The sequence below is a fragment of the Pempheris klunzingeri genome, chromosome 16 (genome assembly GCF_042242105.1).
Source record: "Pempheris klunzingeri isolate RE-2024b chromosome 16, fPemKlu1.hap1, whole genome shotgun sequence".
Lineage (NCBI taxonomy): Eukaryota > Metazoa > Chordata > Actinopteri > Acropomatiformes > Pempheridae > Pempheris > Pempheris klunzingeri.
The window spans coordinates 12,793,278-12,815,032 of record NC_092027.1 but is presented as its reverse complement, the minus strand read 5'-3'; the positions used below and the strand labels follow the sequence as shown (position 1 = coordinate 12,815,032).

At 42.3% G+C, this 21,755-nt stretch overlaps 2 protein-coding genes across 2 annotated transcripts; one reads left to right on the top strand and one right to left on the bottom strand.

Moving 5' to 3' along the window:
• On the bottom strand, positions 1–5,123 carry crtap (cartilage associated protein). The gene is made up of 7 exons (XM_070846678.1): positions 4,611–5,123; positions 3,326–3,475; positions 2,683–2,854; positions 2,328–2,456; positions 1,700–1,845; positions 933–1,016; positions 1–360 (listed from the first exon to the last, which is right to left on the bottom strand). The coding sequence occupies exons 1-7, from the start codon at positions 5,070–5,072 to the stop codon at positions 283–285; spliced, it is 1,221 nt and encodes a 406-aa protein (XP_070702779.1). The 5' UTR covers positions 5,073–5,123; the 3' UTR covers positions 1–282.
• Positions 5,124–6,232: 1,109 nt separating this feature from the next.
• Positions 6,233–16,294, top strand: fkbp9 (FKBP prolyl isomerase 9). Its single transcript, XM_070846653.1, has 10 exons — positions 6,233–6,435; positions 7,305–7,450; positions 10,261–10,450; positions 10,556–10,701; positions 11,816–12,005; positions 12,855–13,000; positions 13,146–13,335; positions 14,342–14,487; positions 15,215–15,378; positions 15,852–16,294. The coding sequence occupies exons 1-10, from the start codon at positions 6,233–6,235 to the stop codon at positions 16,029–16,031; spliced, it is 1,701 nt and encodes a 566-aa protein (XP_070702754.1). The 3' UTR covers positions 16,032–16,294.
• The last annotated feature ends 5,461 nt before the right edge of the window (positions 16,295–21,755 follow it).

The following is a 21,755-nucleotide window of genomic DNA, read 5'->3' as shown; positions in this document are numbered from 1 at the left end:
AAAATCAACTTTTTGAAAGACAACGTACAAGATTCACAGTGGAGGAATGGATCCATGATACAGTGAGTTAAAATATTTCAATCTCTACTATCATCATCGTCTTTAAATCATTTAGCCACTGTACTGCATGTCTATACCACTCAGCTGCATATTTAGTGCATAAAATGGGAAATCTTAAAATATTCAGAATGTGGATGTGGATCGTTCAGACACAGTGACCACTGAGAGCCTTGTACAAAAAGTACAGAGTGTTGGTGCTGCTTTGTTGTTTGTGTTCGTTTTTCAGTGTATCGGCGGACTTGCCAGCGTTGGGGATGTATGCTCATCCAGGAACTCATCTATAAACTCCACTACCTCCCCCTGCAGACACACACACATGAAAAAGATTTTTAAAAAAACATCTCAGGAGGGTCTGCTTTGTTTCAAAGTGACATTTTGCACTAAGTGAATCAGCATAAATCCTCCCGCTCACAGTGATTTCTCATACCTGCCATTACTAAGGAGATTACAGCCAAGAACTGAATGGTATTTACCACATACAGCATGTAATCCTGGTTTATGTTGGGTTGCCCTCATAGCCCCTGCCCTTGTGCTGCATCATAATAACTTAAATAAATACCAGTGTCATGCTGCCACCACGTGGCTGCCTGTCATACTGCAGCCTGAGAAACACAGGGCCCACATTGTACTGCTGGTGTCATGTGACCACACTGAAGAATCCAGGGTTTTTCCACAAGTTACCCAAGGATAGAGCCTGTGAGAACGGCAAACAACCTAATCCAAACTCTAAGTGAGTTCATGGGAGTCATGAAGGTCTATTTTTAAGGGTAGACAGTAGCTAATGTCCCCTCTACCTGACCAGAAGTAACCTCCTGAGTAGAAGTGCCCTGTCATGCAACAGCACAGAAAAATATGTAAACACAGGCACGCACCTCATCGTCGCTCACCAGGCGCTGTCTGGAGAAGTCCAACATCTGTAGCTGCATGGAGGTCTGATTGTAGTATCGCACTGCCTCCTGTCGCACACACACACACACACACACACAGTAGATCAGCATCACATACAGTTACTCCTGGGAACATTTCAGGAAGACTTTCATATTTGGGAAGCTCACTTCTTTGCTTTATTGCAGTGAGTTACCAGGCTCATATCTGCTCAAGCTCTTATTAGTCGTTAGTTAGTGTAGCTTATTATAGAAACTAGAAACAGAGAAACAGTTCTGCCCAAAGAAGACACAAAGTCTGTGTGGATCAGGCGCATAACCCCAGTAAAACCACAGCTTGTTGTTTTCAGCTTTTAGGTGATTTCAACAACAACAACTTTGTTAAATTGAGACAAAGCAACGCTGTTTTCCTCTGTTTCAAATCTGCTAAACTAAGCTAACTAGCTGGTGGCTTTATATCTACGGCACAGATTTGAGCTAACCAGCTGCCTGCTGTAGCTCCATATTAACGCTCTCATCTATCTCTCAGTGCAAAAGCATGTTTCCTCAAATGTCAAACTATTCCTTTTACTTGGTCTCAAAGATAAAACATAAAAACATTCAGGCAGAGGAAGCAGAAAAGTTGTGTTTAAAGTTGCTTATTTAACCAGGCATACTAGTTGCTACTACATAAATAACTTTTGATATAACTTTTCTCCTCATTCTCCCTGAAACCCTCTTCGTAAGGTTTGTGGTCGATCATTAAGATGTCTCACTGATCTGGGGAGGAAGTCCTCCTCTGTCAGTCCCCACTCGGTTTTGTGGAACTGGTAATAGGCCACGTTATTCTTCATGACTTCATCGCTGGGGTCAAAGAGCATGTAGCTGGCTGCACATGGTACTGCGTTCTTCAGGTCATTCACTGAAAACACAATTATAGCACTTAATACAAAGATACAAGACAGGCTCCACAAACAACCTGCACAGACAAGTGTGTACTGTTCACCCATCAATTCAGTTAGAGGAGAAAGGTCAAGCAAGGGAACCTGCTGTTAATGAAGGTGCCAGTGTGACTACTGCTCCTACAATGTCTACAGCATCATCCAGGACAACACCACAGACACCAAGACCTGCAGCCCAGAGCTCTATGACCCCAGTAAAACTAAATAATTTAAAATTAATAAAGCAATATAAACAATAACTATTCTATATAATGTGTTTTTTACATTAGTAATTCATTTTACACATAATTTGGTAAAACATTTATTGAAGCAACAAAAAATCTGAGGAGCCACTTGGGAGCCAAAAGGGCCGTCTCTTTTTAGGGAGCCGAGCCAAAAGAGCCGGCTCTCTAAAAAGAGCCGAAATTCCCATCATTAATGTGTATAACAAAATACTACTCACATTTGTAATAGGCGAACTGCAGATAGTGGTACATGGTGGCCACAAACTTCTCGACGACGTAACCCCCTACGACAGGTGTCAGGTCACTCTCACACCTCACTTTCCTTTCAAGAACCTCTATGTAGTGATCTGTAGAGGAACAAAATGAAAGATCTGCACTAGACTGCTTGCAGAGTTTTTCAGGAAGATTCAAAAAAATTAGACGATAGAAAGTTGCAAAACAAGTTAATTAGATGACAGATGAAAAAGGCACCATTCGATAAGGAAACAAAAATGAAACGCAGTGACAGGTGGAGCGTGGAGAAGGAACAGAGTCAGAAGTGAGGTACTGCAGCTGAGACAGACATGAACTGACCAGCTATGGAGGGGTAGAAGTCTTTAAAGTCTTTGACATCCCTGGGGCCCTCACACGCAGCCAAACACTCGTCGTAGACCTTGAAGAAGTCACGCAGAGCCAGCTCCATGTCTGACACCGATGTACGGAAGTTTTCTCCATTGTACGCCCGGACTGCACGCACAAACAACGACTGCAATGACACACACACATGACATTATCAGTCATGTTAAGTTCAGTTTGGGCATTGTTGCATTACTGAAGCATTCCACGTGGTTAAAATCACTTTTTTGACTAAAGTCACAGATATTTTTAATGGTCTAATTAAATTAAATTATCTATACCTGTATTGTGAGCTATATCAGGGAGAGTCATATTCATTCATGTATTCTTTTGAACTGTTTTTTTCCATGTAAAGGTCTGCTGGAGATCTTCAGGCCCCATTTTGGAAAGCACTGTTGTTCACTACAGGCTGCTACCACATCAGCAAACCCACAGAGCCAATAATAGGATGATACATGTGTGTGTGTGTGTGTGTGTGTGTGGGTATGGGTGTGACTCTTGCATGCACGCAGCCTTTCCATGTTACTTCTCATCATGCCTCAATGCAAACTAAAGAGACTCTGATGCTTTGTGTGTGTTCTGTGTGTGGGTGTGTGTATACCTCATAGGATTTGGTCTCCAGGTCTTTGAGGTGATCTTCGGCTCCGGGCATACTCTTGTAGTAGGCCATGTTCCTCTGCATCATCTCGTCTTCTGGATGCTTCAGGAGGAAGGTGTGGGCCGCAGACACCGCCTTGGCCAGGTTGTCGGACTGGGAGAAATAACACAAACATGCATCGTAAAAAGTTCTTCTATGTGCTGAGGACTTATGAATTAATGTTGGTTTTAGTGCCTGAATCAGTTATTCAGGAACTACTTTTCGGCTTTGTCAATTATCATGTGATTACTTATTTGTCCCTCACTTATCTCTAAGTAACTACTAGTATGTTGGCGACCTTATTGTGATCTATTTTCAACTTTCTAAAATCAAGGGTCAAGGGGAAAGAGAAGAGAAACAGGTGCTCACTATTGGTTAGCATGAGTTTTCTACTGTGTCTACTGTCCACTCTGCAAATTAAAGTTTTATACTGTGTCAATATCTAAGGAGTTATATCATCCAGATTACTTTAAGGACCAACTGTTTGTCCATAGGAGATGGTGGTGGTGGTGGAGAACACATGTCTCCCATGGATGCTACACTGGATGACATCTGATGACTGTTAAAACCAAATCTTGTGATTTTTATATAATTTCCATGCAATCAAACCACTCAGTGACGGCTCGTGGATCTTCACTCTGGATGAGAGCACTTTGGGTAGAAATGTTTCATCATGGGATGCAGGTGACTTTGTTCTTGTATACAAGAAGGCTCAAACATGCCGGGATATTGACCCTGGAAGCATCTGCTTTTGTGATGTTTCTCAACTCATTTACAATACTCAGGGTTTGCCTTTACTTTGTCACACCTCTTTATGTGTCACACGTTTATTAACCATCACATCTACATAACCCTAAATGTAACAAGCTGTGATTCTAAAGCTGCTCTTAGATCTAAAGTCACTTGTTTTGTCTTGGTATTGTCCAGTAAAATGTCCTTATGTGACTTTATTTGTTGTAAGCGTTTCACTAAACACGAGTAAACACAGAGATCAGTGCCTCCCCTCGCGCACAACAGAGCCCCCCCCGTGCATCCGTGGCACGTAGTGACGTGAGAGCGCATGTGAGGAAAAGTGGCTAGAACAGAAACTGTGGATGCACAGAAAAGTAGGTCCAAACATCAGCTTGTAGTGATAATCATCGCAAGGTAGAGAGGCACACTTAAAACCATACAAGTTCTCTGGGTTTGGCTCATTTGGAGCAGCTCCCTGATCCCCTGATGGCCCCACATATTTTACACATTCGCTTACTTTAAAGTAGGCGTACTGCAGGTATCTGTAAGGCTCCCTCCTCTCAAATTCCTCTATGGTGTCCCGGCTGGGCATGGTCTGCCTGAAAGCGGGCAGCCCCTGTTTGCAGCGCTTCAAGCACTGCGCCCTCTTCATGACGTTACCAAACGCATGCAGCTCTGGAAACTCCGCAAACTTGAGCTCGTCGTCCAGCCGCACTGAGCTGCAGTTGAGGTTGCAGAAGGCCTCGCTGTCCCGCAGCAGCCGGTAGAGCCTGAGAGACACCTCTATGTACTCCACAGTCTCCTTCCACTTCTCCCCGGTGTACTGGTCCAGTGCGTATTTGTAAGCGGACTCCAGAGGCATCAGCTCGTTCCTGGGGAAACTCCTGAAGCTGTATTTCTCATACTGAGAGTCCACAACAGAGATTAAAAAAGCGATTAGCAGCGCAGAGAAGAGTTTGGAAGTAGTGGAGGGTGCCATTTTTAAGTTTGGTTGATGGTAGAGGGGCTGGCTGAGATGATCCAGGCAGACTGACGGGGTGCGTGGGTCTTTGGGACCGCCTCAAGTTCCACCACGTATCCGGACAAAGCCTCCCCTCCCCCGGGCGCAGGGCTGGAGCAGTCGCTCCGGCGGGTGGGGGCTGCTGGAGCTGCTCCTCCCACTAAATCACAACAGTAAATCCCTGGCCTGTCCATATACAGTACAAGCAACATCCTCACAGTACACCTTTAATAATCGATTATCAGAACTGAGGGAGGAACTCCTGCACATTTGAGAAAAAGAACGAGATTCGTTTGCCTATCTTTTTTATTTTTTAAATTCAGGACATAAAACCATAAAACACTTCTCTTTAAGGTTGAAACTTGTTTCCTCTCGGTCACTAATTAAACTCCCGCTGAGAGTGGGTGTCCCTCCCCCTCCCACTGCCACGTAGAGACATTCCTGCCTGGTCTCCCCTCCAGAGGCCTGAACCCCTCCAACACAGCAGGATCAGCGCATGAAAGCACAAGAGAACAAACTTTGTGTCACCGTTAAAGTTTGATTGCGCTCCAGAGGCGTATCCAGATGATTGTATTATTCACATTTAAATGCACCCTGAGGTGTGTGTGTGTATGTGTGTGTGTGTGTGTGTGTGTGTGTGTGTGTGTGTGTGAAGACCCCTAAGTTACCACGTTGACACATATCAGAGGCTGCACTGCGCAAGAGCAATAGGCTACGTGGTGCCCAAAACTATCCCATTCAATCCCAAAGTGCGTCAAATCAGCCAGTTATAGACAGGAAATACAGATTTTAATTTCAAAATAAAAGTACAATTGGATGATTAAGCTTTCTTTGCATTTCTCTGTATCTCGCACAGATATCAGAGCATATATTTGCATCACTTTTTATTTCAGTTTTATAAATAAAACACTGCATATATGTCGTCAGTTGACGTTTTAGCTGCAAAGTTTAACCGGATGCTGGGCGTTTTCTGTCTATCTTGACACGTGATCGTTCCTGAGCTGGGACCGGGGGCAGGACTTGTGTCCAAGCCGGAGTGGAGGAAACCGAAGTACCAGCGAACAGGGAGCCATCGCACACACACGCACAGCCTGTAGCCACGGTTATCTCCACCGTCTGAGAGTTTGTCCGCAGTGAAAATGATCCAGTGCGTGCAGGGGATGTTATACCTGTCGGTTCTGGTGGCGTTCGCCGCCTGCAACGCCCCTCCGGTCCCGTTAGACGACATCCTCATTGAGAAAACTTTCGTACCGGAGCAGTGTGTGCGCGCAGTCAAAGTTGGGGATTATGTCAGGTATCACTACATTGGCACGTTTCCGGACAGCAAGAAGTTCGACTCCAGGTGAGTTTCGCGTAAAGAATACATTTATTCCCACTTTTTTAGTCTCGACGTGCAGGCAGACCTGTGCACGGCGCGAGCAGCGTGCGCGATGCGTAAAAGTGCGCGTGTAGTGGTTAGTCCCTGTGAGCCACGCAGGCAGGCTGACTGAGCTCTGGATCCATGTATGATTAATCCAAGGGCTCCAAAACCTTTTCAAACCAACGTCAGGGATTACACAGAGACCCCTGGTTTGATCATGTGGAGAATTTTGTCATTAATGAGACTTTAAAGTTTGATATTGGCCATTTGATCACACTGGACTCATTGAAACCTGTGGTCCTGCAGGTCCTTATGCCTGACCTCTGACTCCACTGTTGGAACCACTGACTTAACCATCAGTGTACTGCACAAAGTGGTTGACATTTCAGGCCCCCCATGACCCCCAAGGTCCCCAAAAACCCCTGATTTACTGTGTGTCACTTGGTTTTTGGTCATTTATTTAAGTGCAGTAAGATGGGCCCTGCAGTGTTAGTCAGTTTTGTGGCCCTGTCTCATAGAGGGCCTTTGTCTGCTCATATATCCTTAAATTAAAGTCAAAAGTCAAATGTTGCACATTTTAATCTGGCCATGTGTACCTGTGTGATATATATTAAGGCCGCAAAGATGGTGAAATTTGAATCTCACATCCTGAATAACTTCAGTCCAACCACAAAATGTGTAAAAATAAAAGTATAGACGCTAGACAGAAATCTTGGTGCATTCATTCACTCTTCATTCCCTTTTGATGAATCTGAGCCATGACCAGTGTAACAGCTTGAGTAAGTGAGTTTTCTTTCTGAATGAGCTGCCAAATCAAGATGAGATGTTTGATTGTGTTCTGCCTGTTTTAGTTACGACCGTGGCAGCACCTACAACGTGTTTGTGGGTAAGAGGCAGCTGATCGAGGGGATGGACAAAGCTCTGGTGGGGATGTGTGTCAACGAGAGGAGCCTGGTGAAGATCCCCCCTCATCTCGCCTATGGAAAACAGGGATATGGTGTGTATGTTAAAGTGTGTTTTAAACTTCCTGTCGTATTTGTTTGTTCTGAATCAGTGAAGGCAGAATATAACATCTTCCCCATTCATTGTGAGGGCAGGCCAGTGTTTATCGCTCAGGGGAGTCATTATAAATACACAGATGAGTGAGCACACAGTTGGCACGGCTCACCATAACAATAAAAAAATATGATTGGACACTGGCAGGAGCATAAGGGACAAAAACTACAGAAGAAAGTATTGTATTGTGTATCAGAGTCAGACGAAGCCGAAAGGAAAGTGGGCTGCTCCCAAGCGTCCATGTTAAATGATGTCAGAGGGGCATCACAGACCAGGAAGCAGCTCACAGGAAGCTGTTTTGGATTAAGATTTTCAGCAGGAGGAAAATAAAGTTTCTAGAACTTGATCTATATGTGAACATGAATAAATCTGGGCCGGTGCAGAGAGTGTTTGTGTCAGAAAATGTTGACGTATTTGCTTAAGATTGTAGAGGAAAAATGCATGATCTCTGTTTACATGTAGAGACCCGTGTGTGTGCACGAAATAGTTAGATAATGAGAGAGAGGAGAGGAGAGAGAGGGGGCATGTGTGGACAGGTAAAGGCTGAGGCTGAGTCTGTTTTAGAGGGAGCATCGGTGGTAAGGAAGAAAGTAAGTGAGATTTAAAGCAGAAAGAATCCTGTCTGGCCATAATGTCCGCCACCCACACAGTCACTACTCCCCTCCCCATCCTCCCACTCCCACCTCTTTAACTTCTCCTTCTTCTCCTTATCAGTGTCTCCTTAAAAGTTATTGTGCTGCTTAAGGCTCAAAACTTAACGTGCATCCAAGCAACAGTGTGAGACAAATGTCCTGTTAAATGCAGAAATAGTAAGTGAGAAAAAAGTGATTCATGCTCGTGTTTACAAAACCCAGCGTTGAGGACAGTCGTGTCCTATTTGTGGAAACCAGACAGCGAGAAGGAGGTTAATGAGTGTTCTTTGTACAGTGACACAGCTTTTACAACAACTACAACTAAATCATTAAATCTGTGGATTTATTTTTCGATTAATTAATCAATAAATCATGTCTTGTTTTGCCCAAAACCCAAAGATTTTCTGTCTGCTATAATAAAAGCAACAATTAATCACATCTGATAAACTAAAATCATCAAAACTGATTATCAAAATAGTATCAGATTAATTTAGTTGACCAACTACTTGAATAATTGTCTAGTTGTTGTAGCTCTGCTCATTATGTATGTAATTTGGAAGCAAAAAAAAAAACGTCTTTGTATTGATCAGGTTCAGAAATTAATTTAAATTCAGTTTTTACACCCAATACTATAATGAATCGTTTACTTCAATTCAAATAGCTCAACACAGCTAATATTACAGGCAGTTTCTCCAAACTCAACACAATATACCGCTTTTAATGATTGCACTCTCAAAATTATTCAACCCCTTCTTGACAAGCATCTTCAGTACTTATTAGAGCATATAATTTTGCTGTTATGACCTGCTGCAAACGTGATGCACAGCCAGACACCAGGTTCTGACAGCGTTCCTGAGGAATCTTAGACCATTCCTCATGGGCAACAGCCTCTGGCTCTCTAATATTATTGATTTTGTTCGCTGCTACTGCCTTCTTCAAATCACACCAGAGATTTTCTATGTGATTAAAATCAGGCGACTGTGACGGCCATTCTAGTATCCTCCAGGACTTTTTCTGAAGCCAGGCTTTGGTGAACTTTGAGGTATGTTTGGGATCATTGTCCTGTTGGAAGGTTCAATGTTGCCCAAGCGTCAACTTCCTTACAAATGCATGATGTTTTCTCCTACGATTTCCTGATTCTTGTTTGAATCCATCTTGCCCTCCAAACGCTGCAGGTTTCCAGCGCCAGAAAAAGCAAAGCAGAGCATCACTGGGCCACTGCCATGCTTCACTGTAGGCAGGGTGTTCTTGTCAGCGTCTGCCTCATTCTTCCTCCTCCAGACATACCACTGATCCATAGACCTGAAAAGTTCCAGTTATGTTTCATCTGTTTCACAGAACAGAATCCCAAAACCTCTGTGGCTTATTTATATATTTTTTCAAGCATATTGGAGCCGTTGATAGCTTCCTCTTTCTGCTACGTCCAGGTAGTGTAGCCAGAGTTCCTTTAGCTCTGAACTTGTGAACTATGATTCCAACATTATCTCTAGGAACATTCAGTGCCTTTGCTATCTATTTGTATGCTTTTCCTTGTTTGTGCAAGGCAATGATCTCCTCTCTTGACTTTTCTATTATATTTCTAACATGCAACCAAACATCACTGTAAACAACCCCCTAACCAGTTCTAACTCAAGCACACCTGATGCAACTAATGAGGCCCTTGATTAGTTGCATCAGGTGTAATTGAGACAACACCTCATTTGCATATAAATGCACTTATGGGGAATTCTATTCAGGGGGTTGAATAGTTTTGAGACTGCAGTAGTCATTAAAAGTGGCATTATGTGTTGACTTTGGAGAAACCTCCTGCAATATTACTTGTGTTGAGCTATTCAAATCGTTCTTGTTTGAGCTGTGTATTGAACACAGCTGAAAGATTGTAAATCTTGCCATTACACCTAATTTGCAGTGGGCGTGGAATAATTTTGAGTGCACTTGTATGTAAAAGTGTTTGTTTGATTTGTTCAAAAATATTCAGTTTATTAAGATACATGACAAAGAAAATCTCCTGTAATGGTTTACCTTGGTGCAGACTTTAGGTCATAATGTGAGAGTGAGTAATGCACGAGGGTGATATTAGAAAGTACAATGTGCTCACTTGCTTTTCTCTCCTCTTCAGGTGACATCATCCCTCCTGACTCCATCCTCCACTTTGACGTCCTGCTGCTCGATGTGTGGAACCCGGAGGACGGCATCCAGACCAACATCTATTACACACCCGAGACCTGCTCCAGAAAGGTGGAGGTGTCCGACTACATTCGCTACCACTATAACGGCACCCTGCTGGACGGGACGCTGTTTGACTCCAGGTTTGTTCTTTATTTATGATCCCTGTTTCACACACACAGACCATCACACCAAAATGCACCTGCATACACATATTTGTAACCTCTCTCCTTCCTCCTTTGCCATAGCCACAACCGCATGCGGACCTATGACACTTACGTCGGGATTGGGTGGCTGATTGCTGGTATGGATCAGGGTCTTCTGGGAATGTGTGTTGGAGAGAGACGAATCATCACAATGCCACCGTCGCTCGGATATGGAGAGAATGGAGACGGTGAGTGTTAACATTTTCTTTATTATCATTTGTGTCCTTGAGTCTGATTCGATTCCTGTGTCTGACCCCAAGCCCTTAACAGCTTCCACTTCTTTGAGAGTAACAAGAGACTAATAATAATTACAGTGGAAAGCAACAGGTGCTGCAGTTGCACACTTTGAGCAAAGGGTGGCAGTACATCACACACATATGCTCATAAACACTCAGTCTTGTCAGATGTGGAGAGTTCAGTCTTCTTTTCTTAAACGCTTTTTTCAAACTGTAACCCTGACTGAACCCAGGACACCTCAAAAATCATGACATGTTTAAAAGCATAGTTTTTGGGAAATATGCTCACCCACTATCAAACTTGGAGGAGCAAACATGTTTTAGCATTCCCACCTTTTGATCAGACAACTTTCGTATAAAAATAGTTCTATGTGGCTGTACCATATTAAGTATGTGAATAAAAAATGACATGTCCTGTCCTTACCAAAGCCTTTATATACACACACTCTCTGTGTGTATGAAGGGGTTAGGATTAGGCTGTTGTTCTTTAAAGCATATTTTTTCCAGGGTATTCTCTTTACTTTCTGGCATTTTATTAAATGTAATTTTTCCCTTGCTCATCACTAATCATGCACCCCCACTTTTAAGTATAACTAGGCGCCTGTGACTACGCTAATGATTGTACAACAAATATGAAGCACAAAGGCTGGAGACGGGGAAAACGGCTAGTCTGGCTTTCTGCCTACCACCATGTCTAAAGCTCATTAATTAACACGTTGTCTTTGTTTGGTTCAGGTGTGGACAATTCACGTTCTTATGGGCATTTATGTGCCAGACTACATCTTCATTGTAAACAGTAACTTCTTGGAATGCTGCAGCTGCTCAGACACAAGAAGTAGTCCAGCACATAACCTCTCAATAAGAAATCTAAATTTTCTTTTCTTTTTCTTTTTGATTTCCAGAAGGTTCCCTTAGTGTCACACCACACACCACATTTTCATAGTTTGTATTGAACCTTGGGAATAATACTTTCTTTAGTTCATCCTGAGTTCTCTCCGCTATCTCTGTTCCCATACCTGCTTGTTCTCCTGTTTTCAACCGTTCTTCCTCTTCCTTCTTTCTCCAGGCAGTGACATCCCAGGACAGGCGTCTCTGGTCTTTGACGTCGTACTTCTGGACCTCCACAACCCCAAAGATGGGATCACAGTGACCAACCAGATTGTTCCAGACTCCTGCACGAGGAAGTCCATCGCTGGAGACTTTGTACGCTACCACTACAATGGCAGCCTCCTCGATGGAACATTTTTTGATTCCAGGTACGTGTCATTGTTTTGTATTTATTATGTTAACGACACATTAAAGTTTAATGTCAGACATTAGCCACAGGGTGGTGGCACCTCTCTGTGTACTGAAGACAAATTGAGAGACAAATCAAAACTTGGAAACCGCTGTTGAAAACTTCCTGTTTGCTTTATATAAAACTGCATCCTCTGAATACTTATGAAACTTCTTTCCTCTTGTGCTGCTCCTCACAACAGGATTAGTTAATGAGTGGTAATGTTTTAGGAAGGTCTAAAAGTCTAAGTCTAAAAAAGGAACTGTAAAAAATATGGTCTTTAAAAGGATTAGCATTATTCCTTGTCATGTATATTATTGTATATGTTTTATTGTATATGGCAACTATATAAAGAATATGTTACAGTATGTACCCTTCAATACCGTACAATACGATTCAATACAGTTGGAGACATATCAAATATATAAGTGCTACACATATATATATCTTTTTCCTGGTTATAGCTTTAGAAAATGTAAATAATTCCTGTCATTACAAGAGTGGAAAATCTGGTAGCTCTGGTAACAGGAGGCGGCTGAACACCACTTAGACCATTTCACCATCGTAGCCTTCAATTCACGCTTGTAGCCTTTCTTGTTATTTTCCAAGTTCTTCGTATTCTAAAACCACACGATGACTTTGTAAGCACAAACCACAAATGCATCCTGCATAACAAACTTCTGATTGCAGTTCACACACGGTGGTTCTTGGAACACATATAGTAACTCATATAGTCTTGTGTGACACATACGTATATGTATATTTAGTTACCAGATCGACTTATTCATGTCCGTGGGGCATTGTAATAATTAATATTTCTGTTCCACAGCTACTCTCGTAATCGTACCTATGACACCTATGTGGGTCGAGGCTACGTAATTGTCGGCATGGACGAGGGTCTGATAGGAGTCTGTGTTGGAGAGAAACGCACCATCACCATCCCCCCACATCTCGCTTATGGAGAGGAGGGCACAGGTGTGTGTGTGTGTGTGTGTGTGTGTGTGTAATGCTTACATACCCTTATGCGTGTCACCAAAATCTTCTCCCACCATGCACACTGCTTTGTCTGCAGCTCCTAATCTTGGATTCTTTCTTTTCCTCTTCATTATGTCTCTCCTAGGCTCTAAGATCCCCGGTTCGGCCGTGCTGGTGTTTGATGTTCACATCATCGACTTCCACAACCCATCAGACAACGCAGAGGTCACTGTCATTTACAAGCCAGAACAGTGTGATAAGCAAACCAAGAAGGGAGACTTTATCAAATATCACTACAATGCCTCTCTGATGGACGGCACGTCCATCGACTCCACGTGAGTACACGTGAGGCCGCTTGGGAAAGAAAGTTTTATGATGACTGCATCATGTCAGATTAAGTGTTGATGGCCCTGTGCTGTAAGCAGGGCGGTAAGGATAGAGATAGATAGCAGGGTGGCCTGAAGGATGATGGGAATGTTATTAGTTTTACAGTATCTAGTTTAGTATCTAGTCATAAAATTAAGATTTTGACCTGATGATGGTGCCAGAGGAGCTTTATTACAATTCACCCTCTGGGGACCATGAATGAAACAGGGCAAGCTGTTCAATAATTGTTGAGACATTTCAACAACAACCAAAGATGTCAACCAAAATAATTTCAATTCATCCTCTGGGGACACTGACTGTCTGTACAAAAGTTCATGATAGTGGTGATAAAATCACTACAAACCACTCTCATGTCAAGTCGAGCAGCTCTCTGGTATGTCGTGTAGTCCTGCACAGGACGACAAAATAGGATGAGATAATAAGGTTTAGCAGTGCTAAGAGGAAGATATGTGTTCATTTCCTCTTTTCATGCCCTTTAGTCTGTCTTAATCTAACCATTTCCTTTAACCACATTACAGCCCTGCTGCACATTGCAGCCCTGTCTGCTCTGCATCAACAGTTGATGCTTTACTGTCATTACAACAGAAGAGCTTACAGACAGCACAACATTCACAACACTGCATACTAATAAAACCATTATAAAAACAAAGATTCACAAAATATCATGAATATGATCTAATCTTTCAGGAATGTATTGAAAGTCTTCACTGTCCTTGACACCAGTTTCGTGCTTCAAAATTATTTCAGTTCCTGGATTTGATCCAAGCGTCAGCTCAGCCACTGAAACGCTTGATAAAAGGCAGACATGACTCTGACCCTCAGTCACAAATTATCATCCTGACTGTGACCTTAGAACAAAATGTTTTCAACAGAAAGAGGAAATATGTGTTCAAGTACACCATTAGAAATAACATAATAAACATTACTTATTTCATTTGTCTAATTCTGTCTCAGGTATAATTATGGAAAGACATACAACATTGTCCTGGGAGCCAACCAGGTCGTCCCAGGGATGGAGGACGGACTGATGGAGATGTGTGTGGGAGAGAGAAGGCACCTTGTTATTCCTCCTCACCTGGGCTACGGGGAGAGAGGAGTCAGTAAGTCACACACACACACACACACACACACACACACACACACACACACACACACACACACACAGATGCATGTACCTATGAATGTGCTGTTCGGCTGGGAAGCGGTAGTACTTCCGTGTAGAGTGTCAAATAAATGAGGTTTCATCATATTGCTGGTGTTTGCACCCTTATTTAAAATATAACTAGCTCTGTTGTCACCTCTCTTCTTGAAATTAAGCCCAGCTTCGGTCTGTTTCCTGCAGTGCTAGGCTACTTTAGTATAATGATGAATCCATTATAATGCTTATTGTGAGAGCATAACCATGTGCAAGCCCCTCTGACCGTTTCCTTCCACAAGAGAAAATCAAGACCATGACACTATGAAAGTAAGCTTGGCGACACTATCCTGTTTATAACGCCACAGCTGAGTGATACTCTTTCACGCCCCACCTTTGGCTCTGCACTCTGACTCAGGTCTTCGATGGTTGTGAATAAAGATCCTCCTCGGGCCTCCTCGCTTCTTTTTCATCTACATGTGCAACTGTCAGAAACACATGCCGGCATTGATAAAAGGAATTGATCTATCTCATCTATATTTTTTAAGGACAAACAGCAGGTAAATGGGATTCACGCCAGTATGAAGGGGAAAATCTTCAGTGCAGTCTTGCTTCAGCCCCACTGAGTCTGAGCTCTACCACTTCTGCTGATTAGCTGCTAATGCTGTTTGTGTGTGTGTGTGTGTGTATAGCTGATGAGGTTCCTGGGAGCGCTGTGCTGGTGTTTGACATTGAGCTGGTGGACATGGAGGAAGGACTTCCTGATGGCTACATGTTCATCTGGAACAACGACGTGTCACCTGACCTCTTCGCTGAGATGGACAAAGACAAGAACGAGCAGGTGGAGCCCTCTGAGGTATGTGATGGCCTGCTGTTACTATTACACTTTTAGGAACTTAATATACATCTGAAATATTTTCCCTTTTTGCTACTGTACATGTGTAGGGATGCTTTTTTGTGCTTTGTAGTAATGAAGAGAGGATTCCAAGATTCATTCAAGAAGTTTATGTAAGTTCATGAGCTCGGAGTCCATCATCACAGGCATAGATGAGACTAAGGAATACAGGGTAAAGCGACCACATATATAGGATTCTACAAGCAATATCTGGTTTCAGGTACATGAGGGGATGCCCCAAGATGGACTTGATCTTTCCTTAGACCAACCAGTTGTCCAGACAAAGCGGAGTCAGTAGAGTAGAATGCTGACTTGAGAGTAACATATATACCATTTATGACACAAGTTCCTGCAGCATCATGTTACATGAGAAACACCTTATAACAACATGCATCCCTAAGTTAACCTCTTCTATCCCTCTTTTGTTTCCGTAGTTTACTGACTACATCATGCAGCAGGTGAACGAGGGTAAGGGCCGCTTAGCGCCTGGCTTCGATCCTTATCGCATCATCGACAACATGTTCTCCAACCAGGACCGTAACGGAGACGGAAAGATCACAGAGGCAGAGTTCAAACTTAAAGCAGATGAACCCGCCTCCCATGACGAGCTATGACGGGACTGCGTGTAAAGCTCAGATCAGGGTGTGGGCTGAAGGGTCAGATCGTGGGAGAAGTGGGGGATTATAACACATAATGTGGTTGGTAGCATAGAAGAAGATGGGGTTGTATGTATGTGTGAAGCAAGCGTTGGAGACATTTTATTTTCTATTTTGAAGACTTAGATGATGATGAAGGGCGTCTTGTCCTTTAAGAGCCAAATGAGTCTGAGAAGACAGAGGGCGGATTGAGGAATGAGAACGAAAGCTAAATATTGGAAAGGTAATTTGAGGACTACGATGACAGTGAATGACTTTTTTTTACCTCCTCTCCCATCAAGTCCTTGTTGTTTTATGTGATGTTTTTATTTTGAAGGGTACAAAAGCACTCCTGTGTGAGAGAACAAACCAGCGCCTCACTCCTCGATCTCTACTTTTAACACTCCTTCCTGACCTTTAATGTTGTTAACATTTTGTGGTTGTGTGTGGAAAATTGTGTTTTCTTTTCACTGGGTATCAGTTTATCAGCAGTCCTCCAGGAGCAAACACTCACTCGCTGTGATGGAGGGAAGTTACATTTGTTTCTGAGTGTTATCGCTCATTTATTGATGGAAATGAGTGATGATTTTAAGAGAGAAATTTAAGTTATAGTAACATTTTATCTGCATAGTTTAAAGTTGACACCTTCCACTGTTTTACTTTTTAAATGTCATCACACCTTCTGTTTTTTCTGCTGTTCAACCTGTTGTTCCATCACTTGTTTTTGTCTTTTGTCTTCATCTAAATGTCAGTACCTGATTTAAGACTTTGTGTGCGTGCATGAGTGCGTGCATGCGTGTGTGTGTGTGTGTGCATTCCCCTCAGGAATGGGCCAGGAAAAAGGCTGAGTGCTGGGTAAATCCTTAACAAAAATGCCTGCTTCAAAATCTTTTGGAATCAGGATCAGACTGACTCTTATGGGTGGGCCTTTGAGTCATACAGAGACCTTATTACTTATGGTATTACTTAATGGTGTCAGAAAAAGCCTGAGCTGCTACTGCTCTGCTGACACCATTATATCTTGTTCTGTACTGTCTACTGTCTTATTTTAAGTAATGATTAACAGCTCAATGCAACATAGCCTGGTGTTCAACTGTGTGTGTGTGTGTGTGAGAGAGAAAAAAGAAGTGTGTGTGAATGTTTTCTTTTCCCTTTTGTGTTCACAAGATACTGTCTGCTGTCTTTTTTAAAATTTGTGATTAACAGCTCAATGCAACATAGCCTGGTGTTCACACAGTTACACAACTGTGTGTGTGTGTGTGTGTGTTTGTGTGAGAAAAAAGAAGTGTGTGTGAATGTTTTCTTTTCCCTTTTGCGTTCAGGAGAATACTGAGGCTTGATGATGACAATGTGAGCACAAAGTTTAATTGGATTAAATGACCTGACCTAAATGTATGCCTAGATTGTCTTTCCTTATGTCCTTCAATTTGTACGAGTGTCTCTGTTAACTTTAGATCCTTTTTAACTTTGTTTACCTGACTACCATTTACTTAACGCTGATTTAGGATTGCACTAGAACATTGTTAGTCTCATAATGGACACACACACACCACACATGGATGTGTGTCCAGACAGGATAGGAATTTCACCAGAGTATTCATAACAAAACTTTGGCAGGTCAAGTTAACCTTATGGAGTCAGAGACAATAGACTGGTATCCTGTTGTTGCAGTGTGTGTGATGTTCTGTTCCAAATACACAATTTACCAGAATAAACCAGAATACTACACACGCACACAAGTTGATATAACAGGATATTGCCCAGTGCACAATACACACACACTGGGTAGATGACGCAGTGTTAAAGAATGAAAGGCCCTGAAGTTGGAATTGGAATTGAATTGTGAAGCTGAGTTGTACTTAATAAAATTGTCAGAAGCTGCTGAAGTTGGTGTCCAGCTGATTCCTTTGATCAGCGTCAGCACATTTCTATAAGTACTGTTGAGAAAAAACACTCCAGCCACAGGGCCAGCTGAAGACTGGAGTCTTCCTCCACATGTTCATAAAAACTCTTTTGGTGGTTCTATCTGTGTCAGGAAAAGAGAGTCTTGAAAACAGGATCTGGAAACAGATCAAATCTAGTGCAAAAGAGTTAATTGTGTACTCTCTGACAGCGACACAAATAAACCATTCATTTCCAGAATCAGACTAAACTTTACATTTGGGCTTGTACACAATTCATCCATCGATCTGTTGGCTCTGGAGGCGGCTGGCAGATAAGGGTACCACTCTGGTACCACAACCCTCCTGGGATCAAGCTACGGATAAACACATAAATCATACTGATAACATTCTCTGATTGGACACCGTTGGGGGATGCTGGTTCTGCTGGTTCTGCTGGTCCTGCTGGTCCTGCGTGACTGCGCTCCTCAAGGATATTTCTGCCAACCTGAACGCATACATTTGTCATACGTGACCAGCCTTTGAACTAACTGCACCAGGGTAAATAGGCTCTTGTGTTCCCAACAAGGCCAGAGCCCAGATGTAGTTGCTGGAGATAAAGACTTTCATGCCAAGGCCGGATTGTGATATGAACTTTTGTTATGATAGTAATTGTCAGTCTAGATCAGAGGTCAGCAACCCACGGCTCTGGAGCCGCATGCAGCTCTTCAGCACCTCTACATTGGCTCCCTTTAGCTTCTATCAAAGGGAACAGCTCTTATTTTGTAGATACTGTGATATTTTCACAAATAAGGCGAAGACTCAAATGGACCAGCATGGTTCTGTGTTTTATTTCAAAGTAGGGCTTTACATGCCAGTGTTTTCTTTCCTCCTCCTCAGAGTTTGGTGTTTTCCTTTGTTATAACAATAAAATGTCCACAGATTTCTTTTTGTAGTTCTATAACTTGATATATGCAACAAACTATAATTATTTTATATTTAGTATAACTATATATAAAACTGAATACACTGTGTTATCTTCATTTTAAGAGTCAAATAGGTTTTGCGGCTCCAGATGAATGTTATTTGGTGGGAGAGGGGGCAAAAATGGCTCTTTTGATAGTAAAGGTTGCAGACCTCTGGTCTTTATCAAGGGGAATGAAGTTTCAGCTATCACATCATGCCCTGTTATCAACAAAATGGGTCACAAGGGAAAAGTGTGTTTCCTTAACTGTTTTTGACATAGACACAGGGAGCCCAGACCTGACTGGAGTGGGGGTTATGATGGATGGATGTAAGAGTTATATAAGCGCTTCCCTCATGAAAAGGAGACTGTGTCAGAGTGTATTCAGATCAGATCTTATTGGGCCATTAAATGATGTCCTCATGTACACAAGAAGACTACATCTCTGTCCCTTTATTATCTTTTCACAGCACAATTGTATTCCACGCAGTGCAGTTCACCTGGATCTGGGTGCAGTAGGTAATGTCCAAAAGTCTCCAAAAAAGATCCTTTCAGTGTGTCAACTGACTAAGGAATAAGAGACGCTTGTGTGGATGAGTAATAGTTCCAAATAGGTTGGGGACCCCATCCACACCCTGTCTGTTAGGAGTGGTTAATCTATTTCCTATAAATATGCTCAGCTCACAACATTTTCTTATGTCACATGCATATCTGACCTCAATGCAAAGAATAAAATACTCAGAAAAACAACTTCTGTTTGGTGTGACATTATTTCAGACTCACTATGTTAGGAGTTTGTAAATGCAAAACAGAAAATCAGTCTTCTAAAAAAAAAAGCCTTGGGCCAAAGTGAGTGTAGAGGCGGTTTTTAACTAACTGGAGACCAGAGTTGTTATAGTTTTAGTATTTTTCTTTACTTTTCATCACTGCTTTTGTGGTATCTGATATGGTATGTGTCTCTGATATGTGATATGTGTATGTCCTCTCTGTGGATGTTTAGGTAAGAGCCAGAGAGGAGGTATGGTATGTGTTAACCTATAGGGTCATGGTGTGGTAGGGTCATAGTGTTGTAGGGTGACTTCTAAAGAGTGACCATTTCTGTGCATTCCTCCGTATTTGGACAAGACCCTGTTGGACAACTGATCTTTTTGTAATAAACTTATTTTTATGCAACAAGTCGTTGTCAGCGGACGTTTTCCTTTCATCATCTGCACATCATCGGTACTTGAGGAGTCACAACACTTTCTATTCAGTTTGGTTGCGGTGGGATTCCAGAATGGGTTAGTTGGTGATAAGATAAGATAAGATAAGATATCATAAGACAAGATGTGATAAGATATTCCTTTATTAGTCCCATGACGGGGAAAAATAACAAAAATAGAGCATTCAGTATAATACAATATAAACAATGAATAATAAACTAGCGGAAACAGGAGGAGATATAAAACAACTGTTTAGACAAGAGGAAGTATAAAAATAGAAACAATTTACATGGGAGGAATATAAAAAAGAAGGGGAAGATATAAAACAAAGTATTGCACATTGTGAAGTGAGATAAAAAGATAGATAGAAATATTGCTGGCCTTCTTGATGAGCTTGTCCAGTCTCTTCTTGTCCACAGCTGTGATGCTGCTTCAGCCCACAGCAGCCCTCCCCTACTTCACATTTCAGTACCAACAAGTGGGAGAATTTTTTGCCCAGGACTCTTTAGGGGTGAGTTTGGCCAAACCCAGGTCCCTCAGGTTGAGCAGCAACCCGTCACGATTGTCCACCAGTTGTTTCTAAGACGATTAACTTTTACCAGCTGTAGAACAGAGTTCCAAGGGATGTGTCATACTCCTACTTCTACTTCTATTAGAAGCAGAAAGTCCCCCCCAAAACAGGTGACTGTTTGTGGAAAGTCCCCAACCACAGGAAATACTCAAAAAGGAAACTCTTCAGCCCTCAGAAAGAACACTCTATTTGCACATTAAATGCACCCAGAGAGCTCTGAGCTCTACTGGACAACACACCTGGTTATATTCCCTGGAGTCTCTGAAGGCTCCGCCTGTATTCTAACCATCACACCATCAAATAACCATTTTCATTGGTTGGCAATTTGACACCATTATAATTCCATTGGTTAAAGTTAGTATATCAGCTTTGATGCCCTCATAGTGGGGCTCTTTGGGACTTTCCAATTATCAAAACATGCCTGGGCATGCTTGGGCATGCTTTCTTTTTAATATTATAATATTAAGTGTTGATTAAGATGTAGTATAAATTGATCAAGATATGTAACGCATTGACTTAGTATTGTTGTGACTCCTCAAGTACCGATGATGTGCAGATGATGAAAGGAAAACGTCCGCTGACAACGACTTGTTGCATAAAAGTAGGTTTATTACAAAAAGATCAGTTGTCTAACAGGCACCATGGAAGCCTGGGAAGACGCTCAGCCAATTCTAGGTTGTGGGATCGGTATACCACCATATATGGTAAACATAGTGTGATATTTGTGTAATAATCATGTCCACTTAATCAGCTTCATATCAAGGCACATGCACATAGTGTGCAGAATAAGGACAGGAAGTACTGTGTGTGACGGTTAGACCTTGACTGTTAGACCTTGAAACCGACAAACCAGCAGAAACAGGAACAGATTGACTGTATAAAAAGCACACACACAGAGACACGAGCTGAGATCTTTTGGGTTCACTTGGTGTGTGATTGCTGTATTTGATCTCCTCTTTCTGCAGAAAGAAAACTGATTAAACTTGTGCTTGTTCAACTACTTTCCGTGCCTACTTTGCCTTATCAAAAGAATCCAGGAATACGAGTGAAGCTCGGTTCCAACAAGGTACAGACAGTGTAACCCTG